Here is a 26,032-nt window from a genome sequence, read left to right on the forward strand (position 1 = left end):
TATTTTAACAGGGTGACGACATTTTCTTCACTAAAGGGGAGCCCTAGAGGTCACTATATAGTTTTTCTCCACTGAAATAACACTCTAGATGTGACTTGAAAAGTATTTCTCCACTGAAAGGTTATCCTAGTGGTCACTTTATTATGTTATATTCACTAAAAGGGCACACCAGCAGTGTTGGAGGTTAAATACCAAAAATATTTCTCCGCATAGTTGTCTCCATCTATCAACAAGCCCGAGCGTGAAAGGGTTAATGAAACTGGAAGTGCAGTGAGCCCCCTCCCTCTCCCTCTCTCTCTCTGTGTCTGGGCCCATCCGTCTCAGAGGCAAAGTTCCTGACGCTTAAACGCGATTTGTCACCAAATTATGCCACATCCACTCGTGTCTATGTCGGCAGAGGAATAGAAAACAAGCGCCACACCTCCTAGCTTTGAGAAGGAGAAGAAAAAGAAGCTGAGAGCAATAGTTTGACAAAACGATGCGAAGGTGAGTGGAAAGCCGATATTTTAGCTCGCTGGAACTTTCACTTTTATCGCTGAAATGTTGCTAAAAGTTACACAGTAGCCAAGTTTGTAGCGGTTCTGGAAAGTTCTTGTTGCTTGTATCCTGCTGTGGTCAACGTAAGCAACCCGCCCAGTGAGGAGCCAAACGGACACTTCACGGTACGTGTTAGCGAAGCAGCGATAAAACCAGTATAAAACCCGTTTATTAAGAGGATATAGTGCTCCACCCTCACACTACAACACCTAAATATTATCACACAGTCTATGTAGCCTAGCATTTGACCCAAGCTGTGCAGTTTGACGAATTAAGAGTGTGAAAAAGTATTTTAAGAGGTAAACAGTAGTTGTCTTCAGAAATATTTCCGTGTTGTACAGAGCTTTGTTGCTTATTTTTTTTTATTTTTAAGCGGGAATGTCAATGTCTAACCTGTCATGTGAAATATAACCTTTAGTCACGCCCCACACGAGTCCATAATATGTGACATCTTCACGTAAATGTTCCTCTGAATTACACAACAGGCTTGTGACGTGTGTGTGTGTGTGTGTGTGTGTGTGTGTGTGTCAGGCTAACAGTCTAGTTAGTGTGTATCCAGCTGCCCTGATAAGCATAACTCATGCCATGCATTCTTCACTGAGGGTATTCCTAAATTGGAGCTGGGGTTTACCTACTTCAGATTGCAAGTCTGGTCATGTTTGCAGAGTGCACACAGACATGGAGAGTGTGTATTATTGATCGTCACAGAGGTTGTATATAGATAGTTCATTCATTTGTTTGAGTTAAGTTAGAGTTGCAGCATCCCAGCAGACCTCATGATCTTGTAAAGATAAAATGGTTACACTGCAGGGTGGCCTTGTGATCAATAGCATGTTCTTAGTATGCAGTAGATGTTTGAGTGGTCCTGCTCAAAGCTGTTAGAGGGTAATTTTACTGTGTGTAACAATTCAGTTCACGCTAAACTAATAATGCTGCCTTTAATGTTTTGTTTTGGATTAACATGAAAGAAATGAAATGGGATTGGATTTGACGGACCAGGGGCATAAATTTGCGGGACCAGTGCCCCCTTCCCTACTTCCCACTGGGCTACTTCCCGTACCCTTGCTCATACCACACCCGTCTTCGAACTTGGCCTTCATTTTGATCTCAACTACACACCTCTAATGTGTCATTAGTGCATCTTGCATGAATGTGTCGCTATTGAGGTGATAAAATCTGTCCAAAGACGCATAAACTCCTTGAAAAGGTCTCTCCAACATCCCAGTTTGCCATTAGGACACACAACAATGATATTATGTCATATTTAACACAATTAATAACACAGTCAGTTAAACAATTGAGCTCTTCCAGACATTTAATGCATGCTCATTTTATTAAAAATAATAAATATTGAGTAGGATTTTCAAAATAAAGGTCAGTCTTGAAGATGATATAGATATTTTAACTTTGCGGTGATGATCATTAATCCTTCATACTGTACACCCAAGATATTGCTATATTTTACAACAGCCATAGTTATCCTTATCTACCCTTGTAATGTGTAGACACTGAGTAACCTAAAATGCAAGTCTGCTGTAAATTTTTACTATGCAACACACCTACTAAGTCTCTACAAAGGTAGTTTTATTACAGTCATTTATGTTCATGTTTTATGTAATTTCCGCTAAAAGTGGGTTGGTTCTCTCATAAAGCACAAGTCATTGAGTGGCGATGACATTCAGCTTCTTCATCTCTTAACAGTAAAGCTTTGACTGGTGAGAGCCAGAACACTTCAGATAGCTCACCTGTCTTCTTCTTTGCAGGTTTTGACCTCACTGGAGCTGGTCTGACTGAAGGGTTTTGGACTGAAAAGATGCGATCAAGTGTGGAAGTACCACCAGGTGCCCATGGCAGAGGAGGCACCGGCAACAACAACATCAGCAGTGAAAACAATGGAAACTCAGGTTCCCAGTATGCACTTTGTGCTCTCGGGGTTGGCCTTGTGGCCCTCGGAATTGTGATGATTGTATGGAGCGTGGTACCTGCAGACGCGGCCGGTAATAGCAGCAGCAGTTCAGAAGAAGACGGTACTAGTGGCAGGAAACATAAAGCTTCGTCCGTGGCCTTTGTCCTGGTGGGGTCTGGGGTTGTCATGCTGCTGCTCTCCTTGTGTCTGGGAATGAGGAACAAACAGCGGGAGCAGCAGAGGCTCCAGGAGGCCCAGAACAACGGAGGAGTGGCAGCCAGGGAGCAGGAGGAAAGAGAAACGTGAGTCCAATTATAGCTTTCTAGCTAAACAACATTTAGACTTCATAGATTTGTTTTTCCAAGTTGTTATATCTGTGAGCAGGGCATGTATTTGACCAATCTTGTGCATGTGAGAGAAATTAGCTAGTGGATTTTGTTTATTTTCAGAGCATTACAAAACTCAGTGATTAGACGGATAACCCATGATACTGAAAACAATGTCTGGTATTCTTTTTGTCAGATCAATGAGGTCTTTAAAGTTCTGAGAGATGACACTTGGCTGCCAAGTTTTAAAGGAATTCTTCACTCCCAAATTAACCATTTGTACTCACTTACTCACCTTGTGTTACCTTGAATTTCTGAAGAAAAATATGTTTTTCTTGCATCCCTCCACATTGAATGGAGAATCCAAAAACGGAGAAAATCTTTAATGAATTGAAGCAAATAGGGCCTTTGTTTAATGACAGCAAAACTACTTACAAACTCACTCAGCTTAGAGAATTAAAGTTTCATCTATCCATGTGTATGCCCAGTACTTCCCAAACACATGCATTACTGCCAAAACCTTGTTGTTTAAAACACTTTTACTTGGATTATAATTTATGAGTTGTGTGGGAGCTTGTAAATGGGTATTTCAATATAGTTTTGCTGTCGTTAAATGAAGCCCCTTTTACCTTTCATTCATGAAAACATTTCAAATTTTCTGATTTGTTCTTCACCATGAAGCATGCTTTTAATTCAAGAACTTTACATAATACATTTAGTAAAGTTCCTGTCTTTTTTCCTTTGCTGACATTATAGCTAAGTCCATGCTGTTGGATGGCTTTAATATTTTTCTGTCATATTTCTGCAGTGCTGAGGAACAAGCCCAGCGGTTTGCTGTACCCAGCTATGAAGAGGCAGTAGGCAGCAACCAGTACCCTGTCCGTCAGAGCAACCCTCGGCCCAGCACCTCCCAGCTACCTTCCTACGACGACCTTGTCAAAGTGGATGGTGTACAGTACGAGTTTGAGGGGTCAGAGATTAACACTACCGTATCGACGCCTGCTCCAGCCTCCGGTGCTCCCACAGCTGTTGCTTCCACATCGAATCGCAGAGCTGGGAAAAACAGCCGCAAGCTCCTCCCTATCAAGATCCGCAGGATTAAATCAGAGAAGCTGCACATGAAAAACGTTGATAACTCTCAGCCGGCGTCTGGATTCAGTATAGAACCTCTAACCCCTCCGCCGCAGTATGAGGATAAAGTGCCTCCACTTTAAGATCAAGATGATCATGTTGAAAACAATCTACTGAATTTCCTGGAATCCTCCACGATCACCTTTTGTGGATCTGGATCAGAATTTTTTTAAACCAAGACATGAAGATGGCTCTTCTTGCAGAACATCAGTGGCACTTTTTTATGAAATACATCTGTTCTCTGTCATTATTTGTGCCACATCAGAACAGAGAAACCTTTACTCTTTTCTCCAAGTTTTGCATCTCTGAAGTGTATACAGACAAGTAGTGACGGACATAGTTTCTGGGTCCTCTCCTCACTGTGACAGATTCTGTGGCGCGCGGGATTGAAAGCACACACCAAATGCAGTTTTCCTTGATGTCAGGTTGTTTTCTGTTTATGCATCATCTTTATGTAACGACCTCCACCGTGCACTGACTGCAGAAATGAGTTGACAAAGAAAGAGATTGCCGAACATTAAAAAGCGGGTTTGTGTGCACTCTGAAATAGATATGTGCAGGACACTCTTTTTGGAACGTAGCTGCTGTTTGGGCAGTGCTTCACCTTGGGAGGTTTTGGATTACCACTGCCAGTGGTTTACCAAATGTCCGCTCCATGTGTTCAGCCTGCTTGACCTGATGGTATGCTACACAGAAACTCTCCCTCATTGTCAACAGTATTGTGTCTCCTGGTCCGCTAGAATATGAAAGACAATATTGACAATAGCGTTGGTGTAAGAGAGACTTTTCCGTGGTTTAAACAGAGCCAGAGCCCCTCCCCGCCTCCATATAAGCTTCTGTTGAACTAGCTTTTGGTTCAGAGGGGTTTTTTTTATCTGTCTCCCTGAAAAGCTGAATGAAAGCTATAAAATAAAGCTTTGCCAACATTTATCAGCCACAGCTCCCATGAATCTTAGCCGTAGGGATTTTTCCATAACCTAATGGGAATTGTAATTGTTGAATTCTAACAAAATAGTTTGATCTTAGTTAGTTAGATTGAGTTTTATGTTTCTCCTTGGAAAGACAAAACGCTGTATCCTACAACCTAGATTCCAAAGAAGTTGGGACGCTGAGTAAAACAGAATGTATGAAATTCAGAGTGTATGCCTTCAAACTATCAATTTGATAATCAACCTCTTAAAATATACCTGCCCATGTAGGTGTAGGGGTAGGGGGTAGGTTTAGCATTAGACCAGCAAAACATTTGAGCCAAAGCTTAGAACAGAAGAACTGTGAGGCTAAATGCATTTTTCTTCTCATTTCTGCATTTGTGCTTGTTTAGCATATGGCTGAAACATAAAAGCCTTACCTCTACCCTTACACACAGGTAGGTTTTAAGAGGTTAAATATATTTTCAGTACAGTTTTCAATTTAATGTATTTCATAAAGGATTAGTTTTATTTACATTTTGGACAACATGTTCACCACGTCAGAGTGAACTGGACTTCTGGAATGCCATTTAAGTCAAGATTAAATTGATAAATAAATATGTATCCAAGTATTGTAAAATAAATCCTGAAATGATGAAATGAGGCAATGAATACATACCGAAATATAATTATAAATATATGAGTAATGAGTAAATAAATGAGTCAACATAGTTAAATAAACAGTTAGATCCAACGCTGGCCAGAATAAAAAAATAAAATTAATAAATGATCATAAAAAATATATGTGACATTAGGGAACAAAAGTACCCTGATATAAATATAAGTCATCTTTAAAAAACATCCTTTTTTAAATAAAAAATATATTTATTTAACTGTATTGGCTCATTTATATATTTGTATTTGTTAATATATATAGTGACTATTTTTATTTTATTTCAGAGTACATTTCATATATTTGTTTTTAAAGGTGTTTATTTATGTATTTATTTACTATTGACTTAAATGAAAATCCATATTGAAAATGGGGTGGAACTCCAACTAATCATGATTTTAAGGTTGTGGATGTTTCTTCACTAAGCAGGACATTACCCAAAATCACTAAACCCCGCTGCAATAAATACTCCCTGAAATAAAGGGCACAAAGACGCTTAAACAAACTCACAGCTCTGATATGCAGGCAATCTTATCAATCTGACATGGCTAACAAGCGAGCAAACAGCTGTCCAACTCCAGAATAAGGCTGCTGCTTTGTCCAGGGTGAGAGACTCAACCACACGGTATGCAAAAACTAAACACTGAGCTTTAGAGATGGTTGTTAAGAGTGTAAACTAGTTGGAAGAAAATGTGAGGAGATCTGTGGTGGATTTATAGCTGAGATGTATATTTACACTTACTAGTGGTGCAAAAGTGGTCACTGCCTGATCCTTACTGGAAACCTGATCCGTTCTACTAGATGGTCAATGTCAGACAATGACCCTGACTGTTTAGAGTCAGAACAGGCGTGTGCAGAACAGATCGGGCAGAAACAGTCATCACAAGGTCAAGATAAATTACTTCAGGGAAGAAACCGTTTTCCAGGAAGCTGACAGTCTCATCTCATGGAGTCTTTCAGTAGAGCTAATGCTAACTGACTGCAAAACTAAGTTAAGTGCCTTATAACAACACTGCTGCCCTTCCTCAAACATTTCAACAGACTGAATATGACTGAACTTGAGCTCTAATGTTGTTTCTCTAACGCAGTGTTGCTTTAAAATTTACAAATGGCGTGTAGAAGAGGAAGAGCATAATGGACGGAGCTTGTGAATAGCTGAACGCCTTTTACCCGTAGCCATGGTGAACACTGTGGAGCAGTGTAGTCTCTGCTTCTCTCCGGGCTTGTTTTTGCTCGTAGATGACCAACAGAAAGACTCTTTGACTTTGCAGCTGCGCGTAACAACAGCAACTATTGCTCACTCCCTTGCTCATCATCATTCCTCCAGCCACAGCTTGACTCGCGGCCCTGTTTTCACTTAGAAGTATGCAGAGAATGAGCGGAACAGTTAGAAAAAGCAGATGTTCAGTTCAGGGAACTGGTATGAGAGCCATGGGTGCCAATGTGCACTATTTTATCAAAAAAACTCTCCTTTCTTCTTCAGGTTAGACTTGTTTTGATATAAACAGCTGAAGCCAAATGAAAGGATTTACCACTCAAACAATTGTCAATTGTCACTTTAGAAATTTTATCAAACTGCACAGCAAATGTTTTTTTCTCTTTTGTTTTATGGGACAAAAGACAGTTTTTTATTAGTGACTTAATCACCCAGTTCAACACTGTTTGAGTATAACTCAATTTAATTAAAGCAAAAAAAGATTACTCAATTGCTGTCATGTATTGCCAGATTTTGTCAAGCAAAAGGTCATTGAGAAAATTAGCATTTCATGTTCTTCATTTCTCTGAGTTGTTGTCAAAGGAGAAACTTGCCACACAGTGTATTAACTCTTTCTTTTTGTCATGTTTAGTACTGCAGACTTAGTCACCGTACCTCATTTGCAAAGGACCAGTTAACTACATGATTGATTTTTATTTCTTTGTAGTCAGAATGTTTTACATTGATGAAATTAGTGTTTTGATCGAGCTGTCACTTTCTGTTTTACTTAGATGAGTGTCTGAAACACATGCTGTTTGTTCATTTATAATTGCTTTTTTACGACCTAAATCTATATGTCTTTTATATGTACTGTGAAAATGTGCTTTTCTATGATAATTCTAATGTTTGTGTAAAATTTTGTTTTTATTTCTCTGAAGAGTAAAAACAGATTTATCTCATGAATATTTTATGAGAAATAAAAAGGAAGTATTTGGTAATTAACCAAGTGTTTAAGGAGTGTATTTTGAACAGCTGTCTGTGTAATTCCATGTCCACTGGTATGCCATATTCCATTGGAAGTTTTTAACGTCAATATTTTCTCACTTTGTTACTGTTTGCCAATGTTTGGTTAATATGCAGCTACTGTACTAAAAGCTGAAGGTAAGAGAAACATCCAGATGCTGTATAGCTGTCACAGTTCTTCGGCTTTACAATAACAAACACTGGCTCTGTCTGTGTTTTCCTTTTACTTTGCAGTGTAAAAAAATGACACATTAAAAACCTTAGTTGTTCTTATTGCTGACAAAAGCAGTTGAACAGCCTCTTCAGTAGATGGTCATAACCTGCAGAGTGAACAGAAAGCACAATTATAATACACTTCCTGTTTTTGAAAGGCGAGGCCTTTGTTGGTCTCAGGTTCCATTGTTTATGCTGGCAAGGTAATCACAAAATGAAAAATGTTCCTCACTGTGTTCATCCACTTGATGTAGGAGCTGACTTGTGTGAAGACTGTGGGCTTCTGGAGGACGTTGCAGCCCTGACCAGAACCAAAGCTCACCACGCCGTGGACGTCCCATGAGCCGTCTGGGTTCTGGCAATTCAGGGGTCCGCCAGAGTCTCCCTGCAGGTCAGCACACACACTGTTGGCTCACGGCTTATATACAGACACTAAGGACGAATGGCTACCAGTGATCACTTAGTCTTTTTTCTTTTGAACAGGGATGCAAACTTGATAATTTTTTTCTGTAGGATAAGAGTTGTAGGCCCAGACATCTCTACAGCACCACATTCCTGAAACTAAGTCCGTAACACCCTCCAGGAAAAAAACAGATGAACATACTGATGGCCCGTCTGAACACTAAATGTCAATACTTGGCAGCCATGAATCGATAAAATATTGCCACGCAAAATATTGCGATACTTTGCTGTATTGATTTTTCCCCCATCTCTACTATGTACGTATACATGGGACCACATGTTCACATTTTCTATATATTCACATCTGGATTAGTCTGTTATCGTCAGACCTTTCTCCACAGCACTGTGTCAGCACTGGAGAAAGGTCTGACTGCACCCTCCGGCTTCTTTGCATCTTTAAACCAATCACAATCAATTGAAACGTGTGTCCTTATTCATCCCTTGTGAATTTGCACCCTTGTTTAACACTTCTTTTTGAAGTGAAAGTCCTTTCATTGAGTCTTTTGTACTGTGCTGGATGGAAATTTGACTCATGACATCGCTCATTGCTTTAATCGAGCATTAAATTACTGTTGCATCTTGAGAATATGACCCTTGCTTCATGAACTCACATTACAGCCAGCTGTGATGCCATCACCTCCGGCACAGACCATCTTGTCGGTTGCCAGGACGCTCCACCAGTCGTTCTGTGAGCAGATATCGTGACCAACCACAGGCAGGAGAGCCTGCTGCAGAATGTCAGCTGCAGGGCCGCTGGCTGTGGAGAAGAAACAGGCTCAACTCGGGTAAGAAACAAGATTTTCCTCTAAGCGAGGTTCACTCGGGGGACAGATGTGGTGCTGGAGGGAGATTATTTTCTGCTGTTGCAGATGGTGCACAGGGTAGAGAGTTAGAGGATTGCATTTTATACCAAAACTAATGGTGTCCAAGTGCTGTACATGGGATGCCCGTTGAGCCATTTAGCTGACAGAGGGCTTCCTTGATTATACTGGATATACTCACTCCCATTTATAGTTCTGTATGGCACCTCTCTGTTGTTACTGAGTGGAAACACAGTTCAATGGTGCAAGAGTATTGAGGCCCTCCAATTCTAGTAAATACTGGAAGCTTGTAAGACAGTCACACGTGTTTTACTGATAGGAAGGCTGTAAACCATTATCAGATTTTACTGGCAGCAGGCAGAGCAAAATCAAGTCAGTAAACATGATATTAAACCTTATAAAAAGCATAGCTTGTTTCTTTTTTTACTGATAGAAGTGAGAATGCGTAATGTGTTCCTTCAAAATAAAGCTATTATTTAATAGGGTCTGGGTTAAACTAGGGCTGCTCAATAATGGCAAAAATTATAGTTGTTTTTTTTTAGATCACAATTATTGAACATAATTACTTATTGATTTTAGAAACATGCATTATTGCACTTGGAAAAAAAGTTGTCTTTTTAAACAACAAAAAAATGCATCTATAAATGTACATAGTTAAATCATTTATAAATAATAATAATAATCATTTTTTTCCCGTAAGTCGCTTTGGATTAAAGCGTCTAAATGACTAAATGTAAATAAATAAATTAGATCAATATAAATTAGAAAAATCATAATTCTCAGTGCTCAATAATTGATGATTATTATTTGTAAATTTTAAAATAATTTTACAATTATTTAACACAATTACTCATTGATTTTAGAAACATGCATTACTGCACTTTTTTAAAAAGTAGTCTTTAAAAAAAAGGTAGATTAAAAGATATATATAATATAAATCTATATACAGTTAAATAATATAAAAATAAACAAATAAGATCAACATAAATAAGATTAACAATGTGAGTAAATGCATTTCTCCAACCTACTGAAAACTCAACTTATATTCAGTGAATAAGAAATTTAAAAAATTGGGCCAACATAAAATTTAATTAAATAAATCCTCAACTTATTCCAGTCGATAACTCAGTGAATTAACTGTTGTGAAATATTATTTGCTCTGACTTCAATATTTGACCTAAATTGACTTACAGGTGTATGAACACTGCCAAGCAGGCAACCGATAAGTCAAGGGTGTAAATTTGTAATGCAGATTCACAGCGACTCATTGTGCAGAGGTGCAGCTTTACTCACTGGAGAGTCGACCCCAGCCGGTGACATAGCAGGGAGCGCCATGTGGCAGGACGACGCCCCCGTCTGGGATGCAGGCGGTCATGATTGTGTCAGAGAAGGTGACGGGGGAAGACAGCTTGATCAGCGCGATGTCATTACTTCAAGAGTAGGGATGGGAATAATGAATCAATGATTGATTAATGGTCGTTAAGAATTTGGTCAATCACAAAACTTACTCAACACAAAATATACTTAAATCTGCCCAGATTGCTGTCTTAACTAACCTCATGCCTCTTCAGGGGGTGCTAAAACATAAAAACATTGAACTCCTTGATGTTATCTTTACAGTATCATCTCAAGTTAGTTGAGTTAGTTTTACAATGGACAGGAAGTCTCTTTTTGTCCTTTCAAAATAAAAGTGTCTGTTATCGAAACAGGCCCAAGACTTTTGCACAGTATTGTATATACATACACATGTGCTGTGTGTGTGTCTGAGTGTGTTTGTGTGGATGGGAGGGGTGGGTTTTGTTATTTTTATTGTCTGTTTTTATTCTTACTTTTTGTAAAGCACTTTGTGTTACATTTCTATGTATGAAAAGCGCTATATAAATAAAGTTTGATTTGATTTGATTATATATATTTAATTGTGCCCATGTATGCATGTTTTTATACATACTGGGGTATGTATAAAAACATAGACTATAATCGGTCCCTATGCAAGGGACAAGAAAAGACTCCCACACAAATAATAACAAGAAATATGACTATATATATGACTGTTTTGCTTCCTCATTTTAAAGAAAAACCATCTTACTAATCACACTCATGCTCTGCCTACACATGGCGGCCTGCTGATCTTGCCCTTCACTCATGAGGTAATCTGGAGCCGAGCTGTGTGGGTGGCAGTTACCGGCTGAGCATGGTGTTGTAGTCGTCATGAGTGATGATTTTGGCTGCCCTGCGTGCTGTCGAGCCCTCCTCGCTCGTCTTCAGGCTGTGTTTACCCAGCTCCACTCTGTAGTTGTAGCGGTCACTGTGGGGTGGCAGATGACACGGGGGTTTGGACAGTAGTATTGACTTTCTACCTGTGCGTACAAAACTGTGATTAAGCTGATGGTGGAGTGCAGACACTAAGCAGTGTTGTTGAGGTCATGGTCGGTTGTTTCCGAGACCAAACTGTTTTTAAGTGGTTGAAGCAGTAATCTTTAAGCAAAGTTTTTTTTTACTTTATATGCCATTGCTGCTCGTTCTAGAAGAACTACTCTACTCTGCTTTCCATTTTCCATAACAGCAACGTTTACACTCACATTAAAAGCATCATTTCCTGTTGGGCATAAGAATATTTCCTGGCACACATATTTGGTTTGGCATGAAGCTGGTGATGAATGAATCACTAGTGAGTAAAAATAAAAGATTAACATTAGGAGCTCTTAACTTCTTAATAACAAAAACTACCATAGATCATCAATGTAACAAATAAGGCTGGTGCAAGCAATAATATACATATGCAACCTTAAACAGAAACTTTCTCTCTCTAGGTTTGTGAGGCTTTCAGAACATGCTGTATTGCCTTTGTGATTATACTGACAGCCTTCCCCTGAGGGTGGAGTTGAACATACTTGATGCAGTGTGCAGCAGTGAGGACCCAGTCAGAGGAGATGAGGGTTCCTCCACAGATGTGCCTCCAGCGCCCACTGCTGTCTGACTGCAGCGAGATCTGAACAGAGTAGAGACAGGACATTACTACCAGTGGTGGAAAGTAACTAAGTACATTTACTCAAGTACTGTACTTTTCATTGTGTGTAACATTTTGAGGTACTTGTACTTTACTTGAGTATTTCCATTTGATGTTACTTTATACTTCTACTTCACTACATTTAGAGGCAAATATTGTACTTTTTACTCCACTACATTTAGCTGACAACTTTAGTTACTTTTTACGTCATGATTTAACATAAAACAACATGATCAATTTAAAGTGATTAGACATAATTAAACCTCATCACAGTATATTAAATAGTTTAAATGAGTCCTACCTTGAGAAAAACCAAACGATGCTTACATAAATGCAACAAAAATAACAATCCAATAATGTATTTGGAATATATAAAACAATCTCAGTGGGTATCATTCTGCATAACGAGTACTTTTACTTTTGATACTTTATGTACATTTTGATGCTGATACTTTTGTACTTTTACTTCAGTAAGTTTTGAATGCAGGACTTTTACTTTTAGTGGAGTAATTTCACAGTGTGGTATTAGTACTTTTACTTAAGTAAGGGATCTGAATACTTCTACGCATTACAGTTTCACTCCAGCACACTACAAATGCATTTAATCTCTCATTTGTCTATTCCTGCTCCGAAATTTAAGATTAGTAAAATACTAAAGATTCAGAGAATCCAGGTGTAGAAATATCACAACATGTGAGATATGACAGAAGTTTCAGCCGCAAACACTGTGTGGGTAGTGTAAAGAATAACATTTGAACCACTGCTAAAACCGACAAATAATAATACATTGTGAGTAATACCATTAAGAAGAAAAAAAATCTAAATTAAAATAATGAAATAAATCAATAATAATTAATAATAGCCGACCAGTAAGAATGAATAAGACGTGAATTGAAATCATTAAAAAGGAAGAATTAAATTAAATTAAATTATAAGTTGACCAATAAAAATCAATAAGACATGACTTAAACTTATAAACAATTAAGACCAACAGTTGACCAATGAAAAAATAATAAAAAATAAACAAAATAAAATAATAATTAAGACCAACATTTGACCAATAAAAAAATAATAAAAACAATTAAAAGATTAAAAACAATTAAACTAAATAAAACAATAACTAAAAACAGTGAATCAGACTACTGAAAGGTTTACCTAAAAAGAAAGTTTCATGTTGGTTTTAAATTAAACAATAGTAAAATAGGTGTCAAAATAAAATTGTAATATTCATGTGAGGGGTGTTGTAATTGTTCTTGTGTTTTTGTAAACTTTAGTAGAGTCATGGTTAAACTGCATACTTCTCCCTACACTTATGTAATGTAATTAGTTTGCCAAAAAAGAGACAAAACATGCAATGAACAAAGTGTGAATTTGACTGATAACATTATTAAATTATGATTATTTTTTACATTTTCTATGGACATTGCAGTAATCGTGTAATGTAATTTTGCCATTATAATTGTGTTGTGAACAACTGATATGACAGGTTGTCAGAGTTTTTTGTTTTTTTTTACACATTTGGAGCAGACCTTACCTGCCAGGGCCAGCTGTGAGGCTTGGCGTCCTCTCCTGCCACCACCCTGCTCACCACAGGGGGGAAAGTGGGAATGCCACATCCATATGCTGGGACAAGGTTAGTAATACATATTGTGAATTTTGCCCCAAACAAACAAAAGCAGCTGATTTTGAGTTTTTGATGAATTCGAGGCAAGAATTAACAAGTTTATGGACGCTTGAACAAATAATACGATTATGAGTTGTATTTCCACGACCAAAAAGGCTCTGTTCATCTGGATTACTGTACAGGTTTAAAGTAACTTGTGCAGGAAAATGTCTTACCGCTAGCTACCACAAAAGCGAGAACCACCAGGCTACTCATGACTGGAGAGTATGAAGTGTGTGCCTAAATCTTGTGTTATCAACAGGCTCTTATTTATACTGTATGTTAGCAACACTAACCGGGGTTTAGACTGTCCTGAGAAGCCTGGCTGACACATGCAGAAAGTCAAACAAGTTGTGCAGACTGAGAACACAGCAGCATGTGTTCAGTGACAGGGTTTTCCCATCACTACGCCCACTGGGAACACTGGATTATTTTCTGCTGTTCAACTACCCTTCTTCAAACTTAATAGATTATTGTTTTTCAAAATAAAAGTAATATTCCAGCTGAAGCCTCAGGCTTACAGTTCAGTTATGCTTTTTCTTAGTTTTCTGCTTTCCAGATAATGCATGATACAAAACATAAAACACACATTTTATCTCATGTAAGTTTCATTTATTTTATTTGTGCACATAGTGGCTTTGATCCCAGAAGCACGTCCTCTCAATAGGCCACCATTTTCTGTGGAAGAGATGACAGAGACAGTGTCATGTTTTCAGCAATAACACACCTTATTATTATATTATTTGAACCATATTTACCACTTTAATCCCTAAAACCTGAATGAAATGGCTCAAATTAAACAACAGTGATATAGTGAGAGGTTCAGCAGCTTACGGAGCTGATCCAGTCCATGTAGGAGCTGACTTGGGTGAAGACAGTGGGCTTCTTGGGGTAGTTGCAGCTGAGTCCGGAGCCAAAGCTGACGATGCCGTGAACCTCCCAAGCACCATCAGCATTCAGACAGTTCAGAGGGCCGCCAGAGTCGCCCTGAGTCATGTGAGAGGAAACATATGATCAGTGTCCAAACTCCATATTTAACAGTAACTTGTTGTCCTTGAAAGATACGAAATCACTGTAACTTACAAGTCACTTAACATTACCAAAACATTTAAACTTTCTATGAAATACTGAAAGATATTCACAAAAAAAGGGCATTTTAGGAGAGATAGTTTATTTTGGGGGGATTAGTCTACTGTATAAAAGTAAGGATCACTATTCAAAGACTAAAGTGGAAAGGGAGAGAGCCATCGCTGTATGTAAGTGTAACAGATTTTGTCATTATTGATCGATCTATAAATGTTCTCAGTTAATCATTAATCTTGGTGCGTCAGAAAAAGCCATTCAGTTTCCTGACACCATCAAATTTAAGTTGACATATTCAAATTGCTTGCTTTGTCCGAAACCAAAATAGATTTAGTTTGTTATCATAGAAGACTAGAAAAAAATAAAATAGACATACTGAAATACAATTTGTAAATTTTCAAAAGAAGTTGTTGGTTGATTTTCTTATTTATCAATTAAATGACTAATTGTTGCAGCTGTGATTTGTTACATTGCTTATATGTTGTGTGGTGTCTTATATAAAATTAGTAATGAGAATGTCTATTGTCTATGTTACAAAAATGCTTTCTGCTGCTACACTTCTGTGCAATATAAATATTCTATTTTTACAGTTTTATATTTTATATTCATACTATATCTGATATTCCAGAGTACAATCACTGTGAGCCAATGCAATGGAATTTTGTTCAAATACGCATATTTTGATGTATAACTGAATTACAATAAAGTATGGCTAGTATTAGTAGTGCTAGGATGTATTTTTAACAATAGTATATACAATGTCATTGTTGCACACATGAAATTGTATTTGTTAATGACTACCAAATTATATGTAAACCCTCTATAAACATTATTGGAAGCTATTTTAAAGTGATGATTACCATACATGACAGACTAACAGGTTGAGGAAACATGAGCGTCCAGTTTACTGATACAGTATGATGTGTCATTTTGTGTTGTTTTAGACTCACGTTGCAACCAGACACAACTCCATCTCCTCCGGCACAGACCATGGTATCCTTCACCTGGAAACCCCACCAGTCAGGCTTGGTGCAGGTGGCATGGTCCACCACAGGCAGGAGGGCCTGCTGCAGGATGTCAGCGATGGGACCTCCGGCTGTGAGGAGGAGAGATGGGTACTAGCTCAGCCTCAAGTAAAAAAAAATATGGTGAGAAACATAACCTTTACGAGACAGATGCTTAATCAAACCATGGCTTCGAGGGAAACAGGGTTTGGCAAACAAATAGTTTTCATCCAACCTGTAAAAAAGCTTGTCCAACTGCAAAGAACAAAAAGGTATTCTTTACATTAACTTGTGTAGTGCAGTGCATACACCTCAGTAGGTAAATAATAGCAATTAAAAGCTCAAATACAAAGTTGATAATGTGCACTAAGCTTAATGTGAAGGAACTGTTAGTCAGTGGTGTAAGAAATATTCAGTTCCCTTACTTAAGAAGAAGTACAAAAGTATAGTGGTGGAAAGTAACTAAGTACATTTACTCAAGTACTGTACTTAAGTACAATTTTGAGGTACTTGTACTTTACATGAGTATTTACATTATATGTACCTTTATACGTCTACCCTACATTTAGAGGGAAATATTGTACTTCTTACTCCACTATATTTAGCTGACAGCTTTAGTTACTTTTCAGGTCAAGATTTGACATAAAAAACATACATTTAAAATGATTAAGCATGTTTTTAAAATAAACCACATAAAAGTATACTCGTTAAAATGAGCCCAACCTTGAGAAAATTCAAAAGCTGCTTATATAAATGCATCACTAATAATAATCCAATTAGAGTTTTTTGGAATATATATAACAATCTGAGTGGGTCTGTTCTGCATAACGAGTACTTTTACTTTTGATACTTTAAATACATTTTGATACTTTTCTACTTTTACTTGAGTAAGTTTTAAATACAGGACTTTTACTTGTAGTGGAGTAATTTCACAGTGTGGTATTAGTACTTTTACTTAAAAGTTCTGAATACTTCCTCCCAACTGCCAAGTATCAGCACCAAAATGTACTTAAAATATCACAAGTAAAATTACTCGTTATGCAGAATGAACCCACTCGATTACTTGAATTGATGCATTTAAGTGTTTTAATTTAAAAAATAATTTAAACTACTTAATACACTTTTATGTGGTATACTTTTATGTTGTCACTTTAAATACATCACTGTTTTCATGTTAAATCTCAACCTCAAAAGTTGAAGCTTTAGTTAGCTGGCAGCTAAATGTAGAGGAGTAAAAAGTACAATATTTGCCTCAAAATGTAGTGGAGTAGAAATATAAAGTTACATAAAATGGAAATACTAAAGCAAAGTACAAGTACCTCAAAATTGTACTTAAGTGCAGTCCTTGAGTAAATGTACTTAGTTGCATTCCACCACTGCTGTTTTTTTTAAACTGCAGTAAATTATGTTTTCTCAGCTAAATGATGATGATCTGATGATATTTCAAGTGATCAATTAACTGAAACAGATTCAGTGTCAGAGAGAGACAGGAGATCAGGCACTCACTGTAGATGCGGCCCCACCCAGTGACGTAGCAGGGCTCGTTATGGGGCAGGATGAAGCCGGCAGCAGGGAGGCAGGCAGCCATGACGCTGTCGCTGAAGGTGACGGGGGCCTCCAGCTTGATCAGGGCGATGTCGTTACTGGAGAGAAAACACACATTTATAGATTAATCACAGACCTGCAGCCGTAATGTTTGCTGAAATGATCTTTTGATCTTTAGTTAAATTTGCCACAATCTTAGTGAGAAGTGATTTCTTGTTTTTACCGGATGAACAAGGGGTTCCACTTCTCGTGAACAACAATGTTAGCCGTGCCCATGAGCACAACACCATCCTCGTTTGGCTCCACCAGGTTGTGCTTCCCCATGGCTACTCTGTACTCCCTGCCATTGCTGCAAGTCCACAGAGAACAATGATATGAAGCCGTGATGTATTTTGCCCATAGAACCTCTTTGAAAATTACATTTCATCATGCTTTTCTGTAGTAAGCTTAAAAAAAACAATCGAGAGCCAATTACTGACCATGTTTTGTAGATTCTATATGAAAATATGGTGCTTCTAATAAGCATTTATTTCTACTGTTAAGTCAGTAAAGTGAGGAAAGATGAGAAATGTGCTGGTTGGTTGAGATAATTCAGCCATTAGCTTTTAAAAAGTATCCTTTATAGTAAACTGTTATTTAACCTTTGGTCACTTGATTCTGGGTATTTGTGAAATTAAAACTATTTTAAAATGTATTTGAAACAAATTATAATTATCTTTGACATATGTTTATAATTCCATACAGCATGATCCATGTCAGTGCTAAGTTATTATAACCTATCATCACTGTTTGGTACCTGATACAGTGAGCGGCGGTGAGGACCCACTGGTCAGAGATCAGAGTTCCTCCACAGGTGTGTCTCCACTCACCCTCTCTGTTGTACTGCAGGGAAATCTAAAACATACATATGAACACAATCAACTGTCTCAAAATTGTATTTTAACACTTTTAAAAAGTGGCCCAGGTGTTGAGAGAATGAGAATGTCGTAAAATAATATATAAATATAATTAATAAATTATTTTATTTTATTTTAACCAACTTTATTCTTCATCCTAGCTCCCGTAATACTGATTCATTTTCAGAGTTTTTAACCATTGAATTCCAGTTTGTTTACATGATACATCTGTTGTTTTTATGGAAAAAATAAAAATAAGAACAAAGGGATTTTTTTTCACAGTCTTGCAATGTTGCACATTGGTTTCTATGCATTTTATTTTTTGGAAAATCTCCCTGTTGTTACCTCAGAAAACAAAAATACACCCTACATGTGTATATATATATATATATATATATATATATATATATATATATACATATATATAATATTTTCCAACATGTGTCCTGATCAAAACGTCCAAGTATTAACTCACTCTCAGAATTATATCTATTATATATATTATCATTTTTTAAATGCCAGTTTGTTTATTTTGTTTAAGAAAAAAAAAGTTGTCACAGCAGCTATGACACATGGATATAGAAAACAGAATACAGAATATAAAAAATAAGACATATACATACATTCGATATAGATAGTATACATACATTTCTGCTTTTTTGCAATTATATATATATATATATATATATATATATATATATATATATATATATATTTGTGTTTGTTTTCCTAGGAGTACTTTGCATTTTACAGATTTTGCACATTGGAGAAAATATTTTTTTGTATGTTAGATAGGTAGCTGCACGTACTGGCAATACCACTGTTGTTATGAAAAAAATATACCCTTGCTAAAATATTTGCCCTATGCATTAGCACAGAACTGAAATAAAAACACACATGTAACTGTGTCTCTCTTTCTTTAAATATATTTTTATTTTTTATTGTCTTTCAACATTGTTCTCATGTATTTCTAAGCTTGCCTTGCCTCTTTCAATATTCAACTGTGCTTAATATTATGACAGTTTTAATCTCCCATCTACTTGTCAGATACTGGACTATATAACTTACTGTACAGCCCATTATAAGCTTTACTCTCATGGTCTGCAGTCTAAAATAAGTATTGACGTGTTGTTTTACCTGCCAGGGCCAGCTGTGAGGCCTGACATCCACTCCTCCAACCACCCTGCTCACCACAGGGGGGAAGGTGGGCAGGCCGCACCCGTAGGCTGCAGGGACAGACAGAGCTGTTAATCTGCATCCAGTTTGTGGAGGAACCTGTATGTGAACATGGCTCGGTAACAGTGCTGTGTGTGTGTGTGTGTGTGTGTGTGTGTGTGTGTGTGTGTGAGAGAGATCCTTACCACCAGCAACAAAGAGAGCAAAAACCACCAACTTCATCGTGTCTGTATCTCTACAGTTTGCAGTGAAACATCAAACATATTTATACCTTTCATGATGTTATATAACCCACCAAAACTGGATCATATACCAGGAAATGTTTTCTTTGACAGATCTTAATACTGGGGTGGAGCTTAGTTGATATCAAAATGGCCACAAGTGACCAGGATATCTAGGCCAAGGCCAGAGTGCCCTGGAGTTGTGTATAATTTTGGACTTGTTTGTTGAACAAGTCGGTGGGATGAAATGTTTTTAGCTTTTATATGGAGTAAGTGCCTTTCTACTTATCAAATGCAGCCTCCCCACCCCTCTGATTTCCTTTACAAAGAAACGATTGCTCTTCTCTAGCAGCTGAATTTTCCATTGCTCATGAAAGAGCTGAATGTTTCCTGTGACTGTACTTGTAGTAGTGAAGTAATGCAATTATGGCGTACAAGGTTATTAGTACAGTGTAATGCTGCAATGTCACTATCTCTGTTTACATCCGACCACATTAGGCCGATAATAGGCCTTCTGTATTTTTTCTATATTTTATATTTAAATTACCACATATATATTAAAAAATATGCATTCATTGATGTTTATACTACATGCAACTACCTATTTAACCTATTTAACATGCTAAAATATATTTTCTCCAATGTGCAATATCTAAAAATACAAAGGTCTTTCAGGAAACAAACACAAAAAATATATATAAATAATAAATGCCAAATAGCAGAAATGTGTTATAGAATGTACAGAATGTGTATAGAATGTATGCATATGTCTTATTTTTTATATTTTCATTCTGTCTTCTGTATCTATGTGTCTGTACCTTGAGCTTGTGTAACAATTATGTGTAAATTTCCCCAATGCGGGATAAATAAAGTCATATCTTATCTTATCTTATTCAATTTGCAAATTCCTGCCTAAAAACAGGTGTGTTCAAAAGGTTTGAGTTCAATATCTGCTCTTACTGTAAATATAGTTGCTGAAACAGTCCTTCTGCATTGATCCTCTAACTTTTTGCATCATGGCTAAAATATTGCAGCAACAGTTGACTGACCTATGTAATTTTACATAAATGTCAGTCAGCCTATTTGATCTATATTTTTTTCAAAAACAAGTTGGGGCGGTGCAAAAAGACCTAAATGCTTTTCATAACCAAGTACCCATAGATGAATACCTCTAGAGTACTTGTGGTATCAATTCAGAAAACTATGTACATATTCATATATATATTCATATATATCATTCATATATGCTCTCAAACAGCTGTAACAAATGTTTATGAAATATTACAGTTAAATGAAACGTTATTAAACATCAGATTATTACACTATTTTCAATCGTGCTAAACCATGAATTAAACATTAGTAAAATATTGAATTCAATAAAGCAAGACACTGCAGACAATAACATCTTGAATTACTATCTATATTCTGAAGGTCCTTTAAAGAGGACTTTGTTCAGGTATTAATACAGCATAATTTATATACCTTTTTATTCCGAAAAACATGACTAAAACAGATTTTTTCTTTATGGCAGTTGACAGTATTTTATGTTTTATGCAGCGATAAAAACAGAATTCCCTCATAACATAATTTCACTCTTATATTTTAACAAAATGAAACAAGAATTTTGAACCTGGCTTCATCCAGTGTTCAGATTTCTCCTTACATCATTTGCATATTTTAACATACATTTTCAGGGAACTTGTAATACAAGAATGTGTTCTCTAAATGTAATTAACCAATAAGGGTCATACTAATATATATAAGTTAAACATTTTTGCCCTATTCACCCATAGATTCACCCTTGAAAACATATACAGGTAGACACAATTAAATCAGGATTTCTATTGCACAGACCATAAACTCACTTTTGAGCCTGGCAACCTATATTTTAAGTGAAAAATGTCTATGTGTGTATGTTCACATATAAAAATAGGATGGCCCTTTTATATTGTTTTAGCATAGAAGCACAGAGGGTTATTCAGAGTTAAAAGATCTGAGCAGCTCAGGTCACAGTGAGACAGCTGTGAGGTTCACACACAGGTTGAGTTGGACAGATAAGGTGTATTTGGGGATATCTGTGGTTACTTATCTCCAAGGTTGGTTTATTTTTCCCAACTTTTTTTCCTGGCTGCTCCTAGGCAAATGTTAAGCAACACACTTTAGGTCTTTTAACAGGTATGTTCAAGCACTATATAAGGAGGAGCACATCCCCCTGAACCTCTACTGAAGACAGTCACGATGAAGTTTGTGATCTTTGCTTTGTTTGTTGCTGGTGGTAAGCTCTGATATTATTCTGAACAGACAAATTACATGTGTTGCTACATAGGACTGTCCTTGTTCGTTTTACTGCCTACATCATTAATCACCCTGATCTGTCCTGTTGTTTCTTAGCCTACGGGTGTGGCCTGCCCACCTACCCTCCCGTCGTCACTAGGGTGGTTGGTGGAGATGATGTTCGTGAGAACAGCTGGCCCTGGCAGGTACGCCCTTTTAGGACTTCTTCTTTAACTTCTGTGTCTTCTGTCTATTTCCTGTAGTCATAGAATGTGTCATTATTTGTTCTCCTCAGGTGTCTCTGCAGTACAAGAGTGGCAGCAACTTCTATCACACTTGCGGTGGCACCCTGATCTCCAACCAGTGGGTCCTCACTGCTGCTCACTGCATCGGGTGTGTTCAAAAAGTTCAAGAAATTTGAAGGAAAAACAAGTTTTGATTTCCTATTTAAAAAATTATAATTAAACTTCAGTGGTCAGTCAGTGGTGGAATGTAACGAAGTCCATTTACTCAAGTACTGTAGTTAAGTACAAATTTGAGGTGCATGCTACATTTTATGTAATTATACTTCTGCTTCACTACATTTTGAGGACAATATTGCACTTTTTACTCCACTACATTTAGCTGCCAGCTTTAGTTACTTTTCAGGAGATTTATCATGAAAACATGATTAATTTTAAATGTTTATGCATTTTTTAAATTAAACAACATAAAAAGTGTATTTACTAGTAAAATTAGTCCATCTTTTCAAAAAAATAAAACACTTCTTTTATAAATGCGTCAATACAAATAATCTAATATATTTAGACTATATTTAACAATGTGAGTGGTTTGAAAATTTAACATAAAAAGCATGATACATTTAATGTGATGGGGCCTTTAAAAAAAAATATTAAACCTCATAACAGGATATTTAGTACTTAAAATGAGCCCTATTTTTACTAAATTAAATTCTACTTCAGTACAAATAATCTAAAAATATATTTGGAAAAAACAACCTGAGTGGTAAATGGACCTGCAAGAAATACTTTTACTTTTGATAATTTAAGTACATTTTGATGCTGATACGTTTGTGCTTTTACTTAAGAAAGTTTGAATGCAGGACTTTTACTTGTAGTGGAGTAATTTAACAGTGTAGTATACTTTTTTCCTCCACCTTTGCTTCAAGTGAAATACTTTAGCAGTCTGATAACTAAATCATCATCAAAGTAAGTCATCAAACTTGGAGAACCCCTGTAGTAAAGATAAATGTATTTATTTTGTTCAGTAAGTTAGTGGCTCTAATAAAGTGTTGTTGAATAGATCTGAGACCAAACCAACTCTAACCTTTGTTTCTGCTTCTCTGTTATCAAGCAGCAGTCGCACCTACAGAGTCTACCTGGGAAAGCACAATCTGAAGAACAACAATGAGGCCGGCTCCATTGCCATCAGCCCCTCCAAGATTGTCGTCCACGAGCAATGGGACTCTTACAGAATCCGGTGGGCTCCGTCATTTCAACTGCATGTTATGCAGCTGTGAATATTTTGTATTCTATCTTGTGGTTTTATTGCACGTTAACATCCTCTTTCTTAATGTGGTGTTTGAATTCACGCTGTAGTAACGACATCGCCCTGATCAAGCTGTCAAGTCCAGTCATGTTCACTGACTCCATCACGGCTGCCTGTCTTCCCAACTCTGGTGACATCCTGCCCCACAATGCTCCCTGCTACGTCACCGGCTGGGGTCGTCTCTGGAGTAAGTCCAAAACTTTCATGTACATACATTGCATTTTTCCCCACATATCAAAAATATAAAGATTACACCTTGCAACACTGATAATATAAGGAATTACACACTTTTCTTACAATTTCAACATTGAGGAGGTCAAAATATAGATGCTAAACTCAGACATAAAGACAGGATCTATAATCTCTGTCAATCCTAACAAATTTTTCAAGTTTTTTAATTTTATTGTTTATATTATACCTTTTCTTAGTTTCACTACTTTCTCTCTACTGCATCCAAGAAGAAGAAATATTATGGAGTTTTGTTTTTTTATTTATTTACATTTTAATATATTTTATTTACATTTTTTTTAATATATATATTTTTAAAAATATTTTATTAAAATATTTTATTGCAAATCCCTTTTTTGAATGGAAACTGGACTTAGTAAGCCTAGTTTTGGAATGGCCTCGGCTTTAAATAAGGTGGTCTTGACTGCAACCCTGAAACTAAATGCCCTGTTCTCTCCTGAAGCTGGAGGTCCCATCGCCGACATCCTGCAGCAGGCCCTCCTCCCTGTGGTCGGCCAGTCCACCTGCACCAGGTCTGACTGGTGGGGCAGCCTGGTCACCAGCAGCATGGTCTGCGCTGGAGGAGACGGACAGCTGGCTAGCTGCAACGTGAGTCTCTAATACTTAAACTCATAGTACTCATGCAGGGTGCACTCAGGAATATCGCTACATTTAATTTTAGAAAAGCATTTTTCCATCTTCTGTGACTTTTCTTGTCAAATATTCCATTTGTCTCTGTTCCCCATCAGGGAGACTCTGGTGGTCCCCTGAACTGCCAGAACCCCGATGGCTCCTGGGACGTCCACGGTGTGGTGAGCTTTGGCTCCAGCATGGGCTGCAACTACCCAAAGAAGCCCTCTGTCTTCACAAGGGTCAGCGCCTACATCCCCTGGATCAACAATGTGAGTGAAAACAGCATCAATCATACAATATTTGCCCAACAGATCAATTGATACACTAAACACAAGCATACAGCAGTAAAAGTACCTCCCTCGGTGTAGATGGAGCCACTTTCCCATAACACTTCTTCTTTCAGAATAGTGGAAAGAAAACATCCAAAACAAACATTTAGGTCTATATTTGACAATATTAGATCCATTTGTGCCTGTGGATTTCTACTAAATTCACTCAAAGTTAGAGTTCAATTGCAGTCATTAGTACCGTGAACTTAGCCTAAACTTCGGCATCACAGGCATTGTTAGAAAGCTCCCACTCTCTGCACAATATTGTGTTTTATATGTTCTGTAAAGTTGTTGCTATGAATTAGATTCAATATTTTGTCTTTATTTCCATTAAAACATTTTTTAATTTTTTTGTCATGCTCTGAGCTATAATTCTCAACTTCAGCTAAACTTACAGACACCAAACTCACCAGTTTAATTCCTAACTATATTCTGAAGGTTTTAACAGAGGGGTTTGTCTATATATATCATTCATAACCTGATTTATACATTTTGTTCCTGAAAACATGACAAAAATTGGCTGGCTTTTGACAGTATTTTCTGATTAATAATTAATTAATAATTAATTAATAATAATTAATAATTAATAATAATAAAATGTTAAAAAGGAAATATCCCAATTTCCTTCTGTAAAAAAAACTTTGAATCTGATATTCAATAATATGTTTTTTCCGATTTCTGTCCTGGACATATATGCAAATTTGTGCTGGAGTTAACACCTAATTTGCATATCTGAAAATCAAATTTAAAGAAACTTGTTATGCAAAAAAAAAAGATTGGCTTTATGTAAAAAACAAACTGGGGAAGTTTAATGGTGATATATACAAGTAAAAAAATTACCCTTGTCACCTGTAGTGTCTCCTCTTAAATGATTTTACAGAAATTATTCAAATTATGAAATTCCATTTAACTTATCATCTCAATTTGATCTTGAGTTACTCAGAGGCTCAGAAGGCTTGATTAGGACTGAATAAAGTAACAAGACTGGAGCTGCAGTGCCCTCTGGTGGAGCATTTTGATCATCTCTTTCTCCTTTCTCTTTTCCAGGTGATGGCCAGTAACTAAGATGTTGCACTTCAACAAATAAAGAATGTAGAAGTTACAGTGTCTACTGTGTTTTTTAATCAGTTATCAAAATTGTATTTATGTGTTGGTTTGACACAGGTTGCAAAACCCACGTTTGCCAAAGCCTACAATGAAAAAAACCACATAAGAATACATTTTGTTTAA

At 36.9% G+C, this 26,032-nt stretch overlaps 4 protein-coding genes across 5 annotated transcripts; 2 read left to right on the forward strand and 2 right to left on the reverse strand.

Annotated features, from left to right (window-relative positions):
- Positions 1-329: 329 nt before the first annotated feature.
- On the forward strand, positions 330-7,597 carry tmem51a (transmembrane protein 51a). Of its 2 annotated transcripts, none has more exons than XM_059333124.1 (3): positions 330-486; positions 2,301-2,745; positions 3,578-7,597. In XM_059333124.1, exons 2-3 carry the CDS (start codon positions 2,351-2,353, stop codon positions 3,981-3,983), a joined length of 801 nt encoding a protein of 266 aa, XP_059189107.1. In that variant the 5' UTR covers positions 330-486; positions 2,301-2,350; the 3' UTR covers positions 3,984-7,597. The 2 variants fall into 2 exon arrangements, with proteins under 2 accessions (XP_059189107.1, XP_059189108.1); XM_059333125.1 differs by lacking the exon at positions 330-486 and adding an exon at positions 506-662.
- Positions 7,598-8,001: 404 nt separating this feature from the next.
- Positions 8,002-14,081, reverse strand: LOC131971524 (chymotrypsin-like elastase family member 2A). The gene is made up of 8 exons (XM_059333033.1): positions 14,042-14,081; positions 13,737-13,825; positions 12,087-12,184; positions 11,378-11,500; positions 10,489-10,625; positions 8,986-9,131; positions 8,124-8,297; positions 8,002-8,019 (listed from the first exon to the last, which is right to left on the reverse strand). The coding sequence occupies exons 1-8, from the start codon at positions 14,079-14,081 to the stop codon at positions 8,002-8,004; spliced, it is 825 nt and encodes a 274-aa protein (XP_059189016.1).
- A 379-nt stretch (positions 14,082-14,460) lies between these two features.
- LOC131971609 (chymotrypsin-C-like) lies at positions 14,461-19,953 on the reverse strand. The gene is made up of 8 exons (XM_059333123.1): positions 19,755-19,953; positions 19,531-19,619; positions 18,294-18,391; positions 17,721-17,846; positions 17,459-17,595; positions 15,899-16,044; positions 14,700-14,852; positions 14,461-14,543 (listed from the first exon to the last, which is right to left on the reverse strand). Exons 1-8 carry the CDS (start codon positions 19,789-19,791, stop codon positions 14,526-14,528), a joined length of 804 nt encoding a protein of 267 aa, XP_059189106.1. The 5' UTR covers positions 19,792-19,953; the 3' UTR covers positions 14,461-14,525.
- A 2,066-nt stretch (positions 19,954-22,019) lies between these two features.
- On the forward strand, positions 22,020-25,904 carry LOC131971681 (chymotrypsin-like elastase family member 2A). The gene is made up of 8 exons (XM_059333227.1): positions 22,020-22,065; positions 22,182-22,270; positions 22,360-22,457; positions 23,421-23,543; positions 23,663-23,799; positions 24,304-24,449; positions 24,590-24,742; positions 25,850-25,904. Exons 1-8 carry the CDS (start codon positions 22,029-22,031, stop codon positions 25,865-25,867), a joined length of 801 nt encoding a protein of 266 aa, XP_059189210.1. The 5' UTR covers positions 22,020-22,028; the 3' UTR covers positions 25,868-25,904.
- The last annotated feature ends 128 nt before the right edge of the window (positions 25,905-26,032 follow it).

Source organism: Centropristis striata, chromosome 5 (genome assembly GCF_030273125.1).
Source record: "Centropristis striata isolate RG_2023a ecotype Rhode Island chromosome 5, C.striata_1.0, whole genome shotgun sequence".
Lineage (NCBI taxonomy): Eukaryota > Metazoa > Chordata > Actinopteri > Perciformes > Serranidae > Centropristis > Centropristis striata.

Bases quoted from the DNA above. Each gene is read 5' to 3' on its own strand.
- LOC131971681 (XM_059333227.1), top strand. From the start codon at position 22,029: ATGAAGTTTGTGATCTTTGCTTTGTTTGTTGCTGGTG. The intron at 22,271-22,359 runs GTACGCCCTTTT...TGTTCTCCTCAG, and splicing joins AGAACAGCTGGCCCTGGCAG to GTGTCTCTGCAGTACAAGAG. The intron at 22,458-23,420 runs GTGTGTTCAAAA...GTTATCAAGCAG, and splicing joins ACTGCTGCTCACTGCATCGG to CAGTCGCACCTACAGAGTCT.
- LOC131971609 (XM_059333123.1), bottom strand. From the start codon at position 19,791: ATGAAGTTGGTGGTTTTTGCTCTCTTTGTTGCTGGTG. The intron at 17,847-18,293 runs GTACCAAACAGT...GTGGACTTGCAG, and splicing joins ACCGCCGCTCACTGTATCAG to CAATGGCAGGGAGTACAGAG. The intron at 17,596-17,720 runs GTAAAAACAAGA...TTTTCTCTCCAG, and splicing joins TGGAACCCCTTGTTCATCCG to TAACGACATCGCCCTGATCA.
- LOC131971524 (XM_059333033.1), bottom strand. From the start codon at position 14,081: ATGAGTAGCCTGGTGGTTCTCGCTTTTGTGGTAGCTAGCG. The intron at 13,826-14,041 runs GTAAGACATTTT...ACCTTGTCCCAG, and splicing joins CGCTTTTGTGGTAGCTAGCG to CATATGGATGTGGCATTCCC. The intron at 8,298-8,985 runs GTGAGTTCATGA...GCTGACCTGCAG, and splicing joins GCATCACAGCTGGCTGTAAT to GGAGACTCTGGCGGACCCCT.
- tmem51a (XM_059333124.1), top strand. From the start codon at position 2,351: ATGCGATCAAGTGTGGAAGTACCACCAGGTGCCCATGGCAGAGGAGGC. The intron at 2,746-3,577 runs GTGAGTCCAATT...ATATTTCTGCAG, and splicing joins GAGCAGGAGGAAAGAGAAAC to TGCTGAGGAACAAGCCCAGC.